Source organism: Syngnathoides biaculeatus, chromosome 6 (genome assembly GCF_019802595.1).
Source record: "Syngnathoides biaculeatus isolate LvHL_M chromosome 6, ASM1980259v1, whole genome shotgun sequence".
NCBI lineage: Eukaryota > Metazoa > Chordata > Actinopteri > Syngnathiformes > Syngnathidae > Syngnathoides > Syngnathoides biaculeatus.
In genome coordinates, this window is record NC_084645.1 from 17,284,425 (window position 1) to 17,296,970 (window position 12,546).

Sequence of the window (12,546 nt, forward strand, 5' to 3'; positions counted from 1 at the left end):
GCTTGTGCCCCCATAGGGCTGCATTAAACATTGTGCTTAGATATTGGGGGGAAATGTACTTAATGATTCCATTACTATGTATTGCACAAAAGTTAAGAACAGTGGTTCAAGATGAAATGCAAATGTATTTTACTAAAAAATAAAATACAATTAAATTGTACTTGAACAATAACTCAAAAACACAAGAGGGAGCCCAAATACCACTCATGGTACAAGTACCCCACTTTTAGAACCACTGATTTGAAGAATTGATGTTGAATGTGCTTTACTTTTTCTTTCTCTGTTTTGTGATGTAGGAGAGTTGTGTGCACATCCCTGCCATGTCCTGACAGTGATTAAGAAGGTGCACAATACTGCATGTTTTGTGGTAAGCCTTTTCTGCTAGATTAATGAAGTAATTGTGTTGCCTTGGCCTACTTGTGACCAAACAACCCTTCGGCCCCTTCTACTGTACTTTATATACAGACAAAGAATGAATATAATACTTGGCCAGTGTTCAACAAGGGTGAGAGGCATTCTAGGTGAATTGAATGCTTCCAGTTATGTGTTAAATGAGATTTTCCTCAGAATAGAAGCAAAGCACCAAATGTCAAATAGGTAACCTTTCCTTTGTTATAGCACTGACACAGTATACAGCACAACAGATTTAATGAACGACAACGCATTATCTCTCTGTACTACAATATCTGTACAAATTTGTATAGGTTCAATTCAAAGCGTTCATGTTAAAGTGAAACGGGAAGTATAGGTCTAATTAAGCTTTGCAAAGCTGCAGTCTTCTCTCACTGATAATGATTACCTGCCGTGGACTTGAGCTCATGCAATTTAAATGCATCCATGCTGTAGCCCTAAATTTGACAGAAGCAATAAATTGTTTGAATTCACAGTATATAAGAAGCAAGGTATTTTGGGCTACAGCAGGTAGTGAAATGATTAAAAAAAAAAAAAAAAAGATACAGCAGAGGTATGTACTGGAAAGTAACAGAAACAATCCCATTGTATCCTTTACTCTCCTGACAAGATGGCACACCACAGGAAAGAGGAGTCCTCTGCTGTTATTGTCAGAAATTCAGCAGTTCATTAGTCAAATAATGAGAATGAGGTGAAAGAGCTTAAAGGTAATCTATTTAACCAAGTCATGAACCATCAGCATGGTGAAATATTGATCTTGTCTGGTGGATATCAATGAATTGTCAATTACCATCTGCCGTTGCAAATGCACATTCCTTTGTGTTTGTATAATGTCATTTGCATTATCAAGGACACTTGACAGCATGTATGACGGCACAAAGTAAGGGTGCCAGATAGGGCAGTGGGGTAGGTTTTGATGCCGTTGCGGCTTTCTGGCTGGTGATTGCCTGCCTACTCTCACTGCTGAATAATGTAACAAATGCTGAGTGGTGTGGGTGGGAAAAAGGGATGGCCTCAACTTAAAATAGACTCTGGTCCACTGCAAAAGAGGAGTACTTCAGAGACAAGAATTCTAGTACTGCAGACTAGCTGCAGTGCAAGGATAGTTCAAGTAAAAAGAGGTCATAATTTAATGAGGAAATAACATCTGCAAAATCCTTTTTGATGGTGCATTGGCTTTTAATTGATAATAAATGCTTGCCCTTAGCCCTTACTTTATTGGTCAATAACAGGGGTCGGGAACCTTTTAGGGAAGGAGGCTGTTCCCCAAAATTTCACAAAACATGGCCCCGGTTGTCCTCCCCTTAATACGGTGCAGTCATCCTGTCCCATGTGCAGACCGTCCCTCAAAGCATGATGCTTCCTTCCAGCCGAATGCTTGGGGTGGTGTTTTTGTGATGGTATGCCTCAATCTTGTTCCTCCAAAGATGTTGAGTGGAATTAATACCAAAAACGTCTATTTTGGTCTCATCTGACCACATAACTTGCTTTCATGACTCCTCTGGATCATCCAAATGGCCATGGACAAACTTAATACTGGCCTGGACGTGTGCTAATTTAAGCAGGGGCACCTTTGGTGCCATGCGTGATTTTAAACCATGATGTCTTAGTGCATTACACGAATACATATCATATATACGAGGACATAATTAAACATATTTACAACACCTACTTTGATGATAGCACACAAAAACGTCTGCACACAAAATATTATATTTTCCTTCTTTTACTGACATTCAAAGTGTTCTGAGGAGAAAATCATATTACAATTACAATTGCATGTTGTCATTTCAGAGTTAGCTAACATTGGCTTGACTTTCATGCTATCAAAACAATGTGTTACCATAGCTTTGCTACCATTGTGAACAATTTCTGTTCCACTCAGGGTTGAGGGTGAGCTGGACCCTCTCTGAGCTGACATTGTGTGAGAGGCAAGTACACCCTGAACTGGTCACCAGCCACTCACAGTGATTGGCTGACATTATAGATAGGTGCATCCATCCATCCATCCACCCATCCATCCATTTTCTGAGCTGCTCATCCTCACGTGCGCTGCAGGAGTGCTGGAGCCTATTCCGGCAGTCATCATGCAGGAGGCAGGGTACATCCTGAACTGGTTGCCAGCCTATTGGAGGGCAACTATAGATAAGACAGAGTTTTAATGCCATAAACTAGTGTTAATTAGGCTGCTCCAAGACAACACATGAAACCGAAATCATTAGTCTTATCACCAATTTCCAACAGTTCTCTTAAGTAAAGCCATGGATGGGAAATATTTTGTTCAAAATCTGTTGCTGTTCATAATGCTCCCTGGTTCACCTGCCTCCAAGTTGCTGCCATCCCTGTTTTAGGCAGCCATGTATCACCCCAGGATCTCATCCAATCAAGACCTCAGCTAATCAAGAGCTTAACTATTTACGCGTTTTTCCCCCCCTGTTGTGTCTTTATCTGCGGAGGTTGAAAAAAGTACCAAGTTAATTTTGAAGTGGGAATATGAAGTACCGATAGCTGAAAAAATCTACTTAAAGGAAGATTTTGTTGAAACTAATAGAAATGGGAGCACACATTAAAATCCCACATATGGACAGGAGGTTTGATGCTTTTCTGAGGAGTTGGTTTCGATATAGAGATTATACTGCAAGCGTGGCCATACTTTTTTCCCCCCAAATTGTACTTTTCAAGCAAATGACGTGTGGAGGGCGGGGGCTTTGCACCCGCGGATCGCCATAAATAGTAACCAGGTTGTGTGCTCAGAGCCAACAAAACGAGTATAACAACGATTCGATGCTCTGTGCTATTACTACTCTCGCCATTGAGCAACTAAAACAAAAATAACAATTTTCAAGCGTTTGAGCCAAAATACACACACGCGGAAGTCGATGTATTGGGAGGAGCGTGGTGTTGATGACGAAACAATAACAGTCCCATTATATGAATGGCGGAGATTTGGTGCTTTTCTGAGTTGGTTCAGATGTAGACAATGTATAACGTGTGGGCAGACTTTTTTTTTAATACCATGTTGTACTTTTAAAGCAGCAAAACCTCTCATGATCCATCGGCGGTGAGGGTGCGGGGGACGGGGGGTTGCATGCGCACATCACCGTAAATACTAACAGGGAAGTGTTGTGTGCTAACACGTATAAATCCATTCATCTATTTTCTTAGCTGCACGATAGTCGCAGGAATGCTGGGTCCCAGCTGTCAATGGGTAGGAGGCACGTTTACACACATGCAGAGAACATGCAAACTCCACACACGGATGTCCAGGATTGAACAGCTGCGCCACCCTCATAATGTATGTTGTTGCTTATACAGTATTAGCAAGAGAGGCTATAACTCAGCAGCTAATAACCAATAATGATTAGATGTGTGCAAATTTCCCCTGCAGGTGTCACAACCCATCGGAACGAAGGTAGGACCCAAATGCAGGATTCGTCAGATGCAAGGTAGTTCGGGGAAATACGTTTATTATTAGAAGGTCGGGGATCGGGCAGGGAGTCAAGTGCAGCAACGGTAGTTGGGACGTAGGGTGAAGAGAGCAGGTGAGCGGGCAGGCAGGAGTCGGTACACGGGAGATCGATCAAGGCAGGCAGAAGTGTCAAAGGAGACAGCCTTACAGGGTCGGTCGGAGAACAGGCGAAGGGCAGTAGCAGAGCACCAGTCGTCATCAGGGTCCTATATATACACGGGATAATTAGCCCGCATGAGGCGCAGGTGTGTGCCTCCCAATTAATGCGAGCGCGCGGGCACCCGCACAGCCCGCGCTGGAGTGGCAGGATCATGACAGTATCCCCCCTCTGAGGCACGGCTCCCAGACGACCTCGGTGAGGAACCAAACGGCGAAGCAAGAACCAGATGGAGGCAGGCAACTGTTCCGGACAAGAACCTCCCATGCCGTGGTTGCGAGACGACCAGGGATTGGTCGCCACCGAGGTTTGGTTAGGAGGCAGCCGTGGATTGGTCACCAACGAGGCCAGGTCATGTGAAGCAGCTGGGAGCCAATAGGAGTGAAGATGATGATGGAGAGAAGGACCAGAGCCATGACCGCCACCATCACAGCCATCCCGAAGTCTCTCCAGCTCCGGGGTGGCTCAACAGAACTCCCCAGCTCCTGTCGCCGTCGAGACAGGGACGTGAGAAGGCGGCCGCGAATCGCCATCGCCACCTCCTCCTGGACGGGAACGTGAGAAGGCAGTGGCAGCGCAAGCATCACCACCTCCTCTTGGACAGCAACGTGAGAAGGCGGCGGCAGCGGCATCACCACCTCCTCCTGGACAGCAACGTGAGAAGGCGGCGGCACCATCACCACCTCCTGGACGGGAACGTTGGGCGTGCCCATCGCAGTCGGAGCAGGAACGGGGGGCGACCGCGGACCGGTCGCAGACGAAACAGGAGCGTGGAGCGGCCGCGGACCTGTCGCCACTGGTACTCCTGGACACGGACGAGAAGCGGTTGCGGAGACGTCGCCACCTCCTGGACAGCAACGTGAGGCGGCATCGGGTCAGTCTCCACTGCCACGTGAGCTTGCAGTGCATTCGTTGAAACAGCAACGTGGGTGTGGCGCGACGGCGGGTCCGTTTCCACAGCGACGTGAACAAGAGTAGGCAGAGAGTCAGTCGAAACTGACACGACGGCGTGTCTCTGGAGCGGGTCAGTTCCAACAGCCGCGTGAGCATGAGTCAGAAACGAGTCCGTTGAAACCGCAACGTGGGCGTGTCGAGGTGGCGGACCCGTTCGCATTGCAACGTGCGCCTGGCTTGGTAGTGGATCAGTTGCCACTGCCGCGTGAGCAAGAGTCAGTAACGAGTCAGTAGTAGTCGCGACGTCAGCGTAGCTCGGCTGGTTCTTCAATCCTTGCTGAACCTAGGCCCTGAGAGCCACCAATTCAGCGCTCCGCCACTCTATCTCTGCCTGGATTTCACAGCAGAACACCTCGAGATTTGGTGGCTCCTCCTCCCTCTGGGCTGGAAGCTTCGGCACCAGCTGCGGGTCTGCCGGTTTCATCGTTGCCAGCGAGGAGTGGGAGGACGGTGTCTTAGTTGCCGCGCAGCGGGAGGCACAAGGGAGCGCCCGGCCGGGGCGTCTCCTCTGGCTGCCACGCGGAGGTCCATTGGTATTGGTAGATGGCCAAGCGGGTTCCCACAAATGGGTTGGTTTACTCGGACCTACCGGGTGAAGACGCTCGGGTGCTGGAAACACGGGGAGGTGAAACAAACTGGCCGGGATTGAAGACCGAGCGAAGAGATACATAATCGAAATAATTAGTCGTACTCAGGCAGCCGTTCATACAAATCAAGGTCCTCCTTATAGTCCGAAAAGTCAGAGTCCAGAAGAATAAGCGGTGCCGGATGGGTCATGGTCGGGACGTATTCGTAGCTCGCCGGTGGAGCATATGACACGGAAGCGGAGGACGTCATGGAGCCTACCCGGATCGGACAGGCTTGGTCCTCCGGCAGTCGGTCTAACTTGTGTCGGTCCCGGCGACGCCGGTTCTTTCCCGCTGGGTCCTGTTTTGGCCAGATCGTTCTGTCACGACCCATCGGAACGAAGGTAGGACCCAAATGCAGGATTCGTCAGATGCAAGGTAGTTCGGGGAAAAAAACGTTTATTATTAGAAGGTCGGGGATTGGGCAGGCAGTCAAGTGCAGCAGCGGTAGTTGGGACGTCGGGCGAAGAGAGCAGGTGAGCGGGCCGGCAGGAGTCGGTACATGGGAGATCGATCAAGGCAGGCAGAGGTGTCAAAGGAATCAGGCTTACGGGGTCGGTCGGAGAACAGGCGAAGGTCAGTACACACGGGTTGACGATCAGGGATACGAGAGTGCTGGAACGGGACATGAACCTCAACAATGTGGCAGAGCACCAGTCGTCATCGGGGTCCTATATATACACGGGATAATCAGCCCGCATGAGGCTAAAGGAATATAAGAGTTTGAGCTTAAAGTAGTTCATTAGATGTTGCTACATCCCGTGTATGAAAGTGTGAGACTGTAAAGTGCTGAGCGTGTGACTGGTGGAACGAAACAGGGTATGTGGTGCAAGAATGGAATGTTTTAAAACAGACGGTGCTAACTCCAAGGAGGATGCGGAGACGAGAGGACTCAGAGGGAGTTGGTGGAAAAACTACTGTCAGGAAACCACCACCAGGAGGAGCCAGCACGCGAGTCTGCAGGGGAGGAGTCGGGCCAACATCCGGTGGACCAAAGGAGACCAATAAGAAAGCGCCAAGGATAACTGCAGGAGACACAGAACCAATAGTTAGTAGATTGTACTTTAAAAATTGTTCTGGGAAACTCGGATGTAGAGTACGTCTGCTGGTGGCAACAGAGACGTACAGGGTTGTAATGGGAGGGACCCGAGACCCAGGTGTGTGTTGAAGGAATAAATCCACTCTTGTGTGAAAATGCCAGCTTCCTGATACCTTTCTATTGCAGAACGAGCGCGCGTATTGTTGGATGAGTGGCAGTTGGGTAAGGTCACAAATTGGAGACAGATTACTCACTTAAGTTTATGATGATTTAGAAATAAATTTCCAACAAGGCGCAGGTGTGTGCCTCCCAATTAGCCCGGGCTGGAGCGGCAGGATCATGACAGTAAGTGAACGACCCTTAACTGTGACAGCCACAGTTTTATCCTGTCAGGTTAACTCCATGGGAGGTTAAAGAAGGAGAAATTTGGGTGCGTTTTCTCAGTTTTTTTGCACAACACGTCGGCATCTTGGCTTAGCTAGAACAAATGGTCTGTAATGCTAAGCGCCTGCGATGTCAGAGGCGGAGTCACTGTTTCTTCCGCATTTGCCTGTGGAAGCTGGCACACATCCAGATTTTTCTTGGATTTCAAAAATATTGTTTATTTTCATTTTTTTTCAATTAATTCCAAAATATATGTAATAATAATATTTCTTCACATTGTAGGGTTTATTGTACATATGCATTTTGGGGAGAGTCTTCCTTTAAGTACAATACTGGCCACCACTGCTGATGCATGCACTGTAATAGAATTATTCATTTTATAGATAGGAGATAGGTAGATCCTGTTTTACCCCCCCCCCCCCAATCCCCGGTCACTGCCAATTCGCAGCTGCAGACGAGCATGCTTGTGTCAACTTGAGTTCAAGGAGACATCGATATGCGTAAAGGCTTTCTGACAATTTGTTCACACTGTGCAGACGGCGAAGCATTAAAAAAAACCGTGCCAACATAAACTCATGTTCTGTTTTTCTAAAGAGCCAGAGAATCTGAGGAGCGGTCACTTGAAGTGACAACTTGAAGTAAACTTAAGTAGACTGTGAAAAGATGCGCGTCTCCGGGAATGCACTAGGGAGTCGAGAGACCGGTACGATGGCACACGTATCAAAGCGTGCACCTCATCAGATTTCCGTGCATGTAGTCGGCGGGTGCGTGTGCGGGTGCGTGCACTGTGTGAGGTAACCACATTGTTACTATTTTTAGAAGCAACGTTGCGGTAGTGAAATCAATCAAAGCGGGTTGGCATTCACTGTCATATGGTGCAGTTTTTAGTGCCTCCCGCACATTTTCCGTGCACTTGATCATCATGGGACCAGGTGTCGCTGACGTCTTTTCATTTCATCTCATGTTTGCTTCCGTCTTGCCGTGAGAAAGAACACCGGTGGATCGCAAACTTTTGCGCCATGGAATCTGCACGACTTCGTGGCAACCACACGTTGCTCGCCTTTGGTAGCTCGTATAGTGTTTTGCAATTTCTCTACATGTCAAGACGACGTTGCATACCGGAGTGAAATGACGAGTATTCAATGACAAATCACGCAGGCGTCCGGAACGCGGGAGGTGCAAGCCCTTTTCTCACCTGTCAAGTATAAAACAAATTTTCTTATGGGAATTAAGCACTCTACCCGTTGCATGCTCCTCAGGAGAAAAATGGCGGATTCTGAGAGCATTGAGGTAAGTCAGTAACTGTTTTTTTTTTTTTTTTCCTTGCGTAAAACTGCTCCGCTGCACTGAGTTGATAGGACTCTAATCCTTACATTTGCCATGATCAGGAGGTCCTGCCTCCGGTTTGAAAGTTGCATCTCGAGCAATATGTTGCAATGTCGTTTAATTCTCAACTACTATTTATTTAGTGCAGCCGGTGATGGAATGAATATTTTTCAAAATATCCAATAGACAGGTGATGCCCATCCTTCACATTAGCTGCATCGTCCGGTCTACATCATGCTCGCCATATTGTTAACGGTGCAGCTTCTGGGATTTCTTAGAGTCCATTGGGGTTTCAGCACGAGGAACATGATACAGCTTACAAAAAGTCATCAATACACTGCTCTCGTTGTTTTTTATATATATATATATATATATATATATATATATATATATATTCACACACCTTTTCTCACGTCCATTTTCAAAGACCCTTATCCTCACAAGGGTCCCACTGACTGCTGGAGCCTAACCCAGCTAACTCCGAGCAAAAGCCAGATGACACCCTGTACTAGTCACCAGTCACTCGCAGGGCAAATATTGACACGATCACTAAGTGGAAATTGATCCCCTTCATCAAATTCAGGCATGTGTACCACTATACCACCAGTTACACATATGTATATATCCATCCATCCATCTATCCATTTTCTGAGCCACTTATCCTCATGAGAGTCGCGGGAGTGCTGGGGCCAATCCCAGCTGTCATCGGGCAGAAGGCAGTGTACACCCTGAACCAGTTGCCACCCAATCACAGGGCACATGGAGACAGACAACAGTCGTGCTCACAATCACACCTACGGGCACTTTAGAATCTTAAATTAATGCATGTTTTTGGGATGTGGGAGGAAACTAGACCACCTAAAGAAAACCCACGCATGCTCGACGAGGATTCGAACCCTGGTCCTCAAATGAAAATCTCAACACTATGGAGCTGCAGCACCGTGTCACCTATATATTTATATATGTGCACACACATTGAGCTGCTGGTCAGTGAAAAAAAAAAAAAAAAAAAAAAAACACTACACTGCACAGGATCTTTAAAAATAGCATTTAACTGCAGCATTGGGCACACATGTACCAGTGCAATGCATAAGACATTCTGCCCTTATAAAGATAATTGTGATAATTATATAAACAGATTTTATCAGAAATGTGTTAGTTTATTATTGTTTAGTTAGTGTAGTTTACATGAGAGCATTATACGACGACATGTCTCCAACATTCTGTAATATTTAGCTAGATGGGTGCTGCAAGATATTTGAATTCGGTACACATTGTTTACAATTACTGTTGTTTTGCTTATTGTTTGCTTATTGTTTCCCCTCTTTTCAACGAAAAGCCTATAGCGCTGTCCAAGGTACTGCAGTACCTTGCTGATGGATCCCACGGATAATGAGAAACACCTTGCTTCGAACATCCTGTATCTATCACTCTATCCTCTGTGTATGCATGCAAACCAAAGGGTCAATAAATGCAGTGCAGTTTATTTTGAAGCGCCACACCACTTTAAAAAGGAATTGTATATGGCTCTCTTGTGGGTCAAGAGAAAAGGAATGCAGATGTTTTCTTTTTCTTTGTGATTGATTTGTACTTGTATGTTTGCGTTGACTATAGAAAAATTGGTACAGCAGTAGAGGTGCACTTGATGTCTTGAGTATCTCGCATATAAGGACAGTGGTGCCTTGCGGTTGATCATTCCGGTCCATCTGACATTGGGCCCAGCTCACACACAACTCCAATAATGATAAGCCGGCAAGAAAATGGATGTGAACAGTCGTATACTTTATACATTGTCTGTACAGTTAAAAAGTTTGATGATTGCAGCAGTTCTCTGCAACAAGTTCTTCGTCTATTGTTCACAAAAATATTTTAATCCAAGCAAAGTGTGTACTATTCTTGGATGGATTGGATTTTTACTTTAGATATATCATTATTCTTATTTTTGGGGGGTCAAAATCAAAATGGACTTTTTTTTTTGTTTACAAACATGAGCATCACCTCATGGGTCCAACAGTATGGCCTTTATTTTCAAATTTTGCTCATCTGTGGCACAGGACAAATATGTGTGTAAATATCTTGACTGACAAAACAATCATGGTGGGGAGAGATACATTATGTTCACTGACATATTTCAGTTGGTAGCGGTTATAACTTAATTTAATAATGCTCCAAAAATTTGTGGAACACTGCATCCTCTTCACACAGAGATGTGTCCATGTGAGGCTGCCATTGTACCGCATTTTAGGGGAATGTGACGAACTGCTTTAATTGGTGGTGAGTCAAGTAGGCTGTTTTAATTCCCACAGCAGTGTAGACAGCCCCTTTTTTCATCACACTGACTTGTGCGTATTCTGTGACATTACAGAAACCTGGTTTTAACCTCCCTGCTATTCCACATTTATGCCGGTCACACAAAAATGAGGCCATCCTCTGTCTCTGCCCTCACAGCCTTTATAAAGTCGAAAACAAATCAAACTACATTCCGCTTTAATTTGCTGTGCGCGTATGTCGGCACTGGATGCAAACAAGAGCAGTCATGTTTATATATTTTTTTAAAATTGAAATGAGAAGTTCATATTTATTCAGTAGTAGTTTTGTAATTATTTCACTGTGTATTTTTTACTCAATACATTTTTGGAGGACTCCTCTTTACTTCGGTCACATTATTCTCAAATAGCAATAGTCTCACTTGAGTACAATGCAAAATTTGGCTACTCTACCCACTTCTGGCTCGGACATACTCTATTGCTAATCTTGCGTTGAGGCAACATTTTTGCTCATCAGATTAGCCAGTGTGATAGTTGTAGCATTGGTCTTTTGTATTTTCACATCGAGGTGATGTAGTCATGGCCCTGGTTGTGGTCCCAATGCAACTGTGAAGCACACCTGACATCGGCGGCAATCGTTTATCCGCTAATACATCCATCCATTTTCTTTGCCGCTTATCCTCACACTGGTTACGGGGAGTGCTGGACCCTAACCCACCTGTCAACAGGCAGGAGTCGGAGTACACCCTGAACTGGTTGCCAGCCAATCGCAGGGCACATTGAGACAAACGGATGTAAATGTATACATCAATATGTACTTTTTTTTTTTTTTTTTTTGCCTTAGTGTACTTATCAATTTTTCAACCCCCTACTACCATTGTTATACAGTAGTGGTAAGGGATCCTGATTTACCAGGCCTTTTTGGCCTTCGGGACTCATAAGACACCTGATGGGTACTGACTGGCCAAGCAGACTTGCAGCTTTGGTGGTCGCTGTCACGTCCCATCGGAACGAGAGTAGGACCCATGCAGGAACTCGGAAGACACAAGGTAGTTCAAGAAGAGACACGTTTATTGTATGCAGAGGTCAGGGATCGAGCAGGCAGTCCGGTGCAGCAGCGGTAGTTCGGACGTCGGGCGAAGAGAACAGATGAGCGGACAGGCAGGAGTCGGTACACGGGAGAACAATCAACGCAGGCAGAAGTATCGAGAGAGTCAGGCTTACGGGGTTGGTCGGAGAACGGACGAAGGTCGGTACACACAGGTTCGATCATACCGGAGCACACGAATGGGACACGAAGATTATTACGAACTGGCGGCGGCCAGTTGTCATCGCGGTCATATAAATCCATAGTATGATCAGGCTGCATGAGGCGCAGGTGTACACCTTCCAATCAGCGCACCTGCGCGGACACCCGCACAGCTCGTGCTGAAGCGGCAGGATCATGACAGTACCCCCCCCCCTCAAAGGCACGGCTCCCAGACGTGCCTAAATGAAAAAAAACAGACAATAATTAACACAGGCAGGGGTGGGCGGAAGGGGGTCCGGAGGAGGGCATGCCCCCCCCTGAACCCCAGACTGGTGGCCATCCAGGCCACCAAACACGAGGCGTCTGGGTGGACAGGTCAGGAGGACGACCCGGACGCCAAGCACCAGGGTCCCCGCGGGGCGATTCGGGCGGACGACCTCTGTGAGAAACCAAACGGCGAAGCAGGAACCAGAACAAGGCAGGCCACTGCTCCGGACGAGAACCTCCCACGCCGTCATTGCAAGACGACCAGGGATTGGTCGCCAACGAGGCCAGGTCATGAAGTGGCTGGGAGCCATCTGGAGCAAATAGGATGATGGAGAGAAGGACCAGAGCAATGACCACCACCATCCCGTAGTCTCTCCAGTTCCAGGGTGGCTCCACA

At 46.6% G+C, this 12,546-nt stretch overlaps 1 protein-coding gene across 5 annotated transcripts in view; it reads left to right on the top strand.

Annotated features, from left to right (window-relative positions):
• The first annotated feature begins 300 nt into the window (after positions 1–300).
• Positions 301–12,546, top strand: part of LOC133502083 (protein arginine N-methyltransferase 8-B) — a 38,137-nt gene continuing 25,891 nt past the window's right edge. The window contains exon 1 of one of the 5 annotated variants that reach the window (XM_061822480.1): positions 301–367. Coding sequence is in view for 2 of the 5 variants with exons in the window: in XM_061822475.1 (XP_061678459.1) it covers positions 8,262–8,330 (69 nt within the window). In the remaining 3 variants the exon portion in view is untranslated. The other 4 variants (XM_061822477.1, XM_061822476.1, XM_061822479.1 and 1 more) reach the window with 4 other exon arrangements.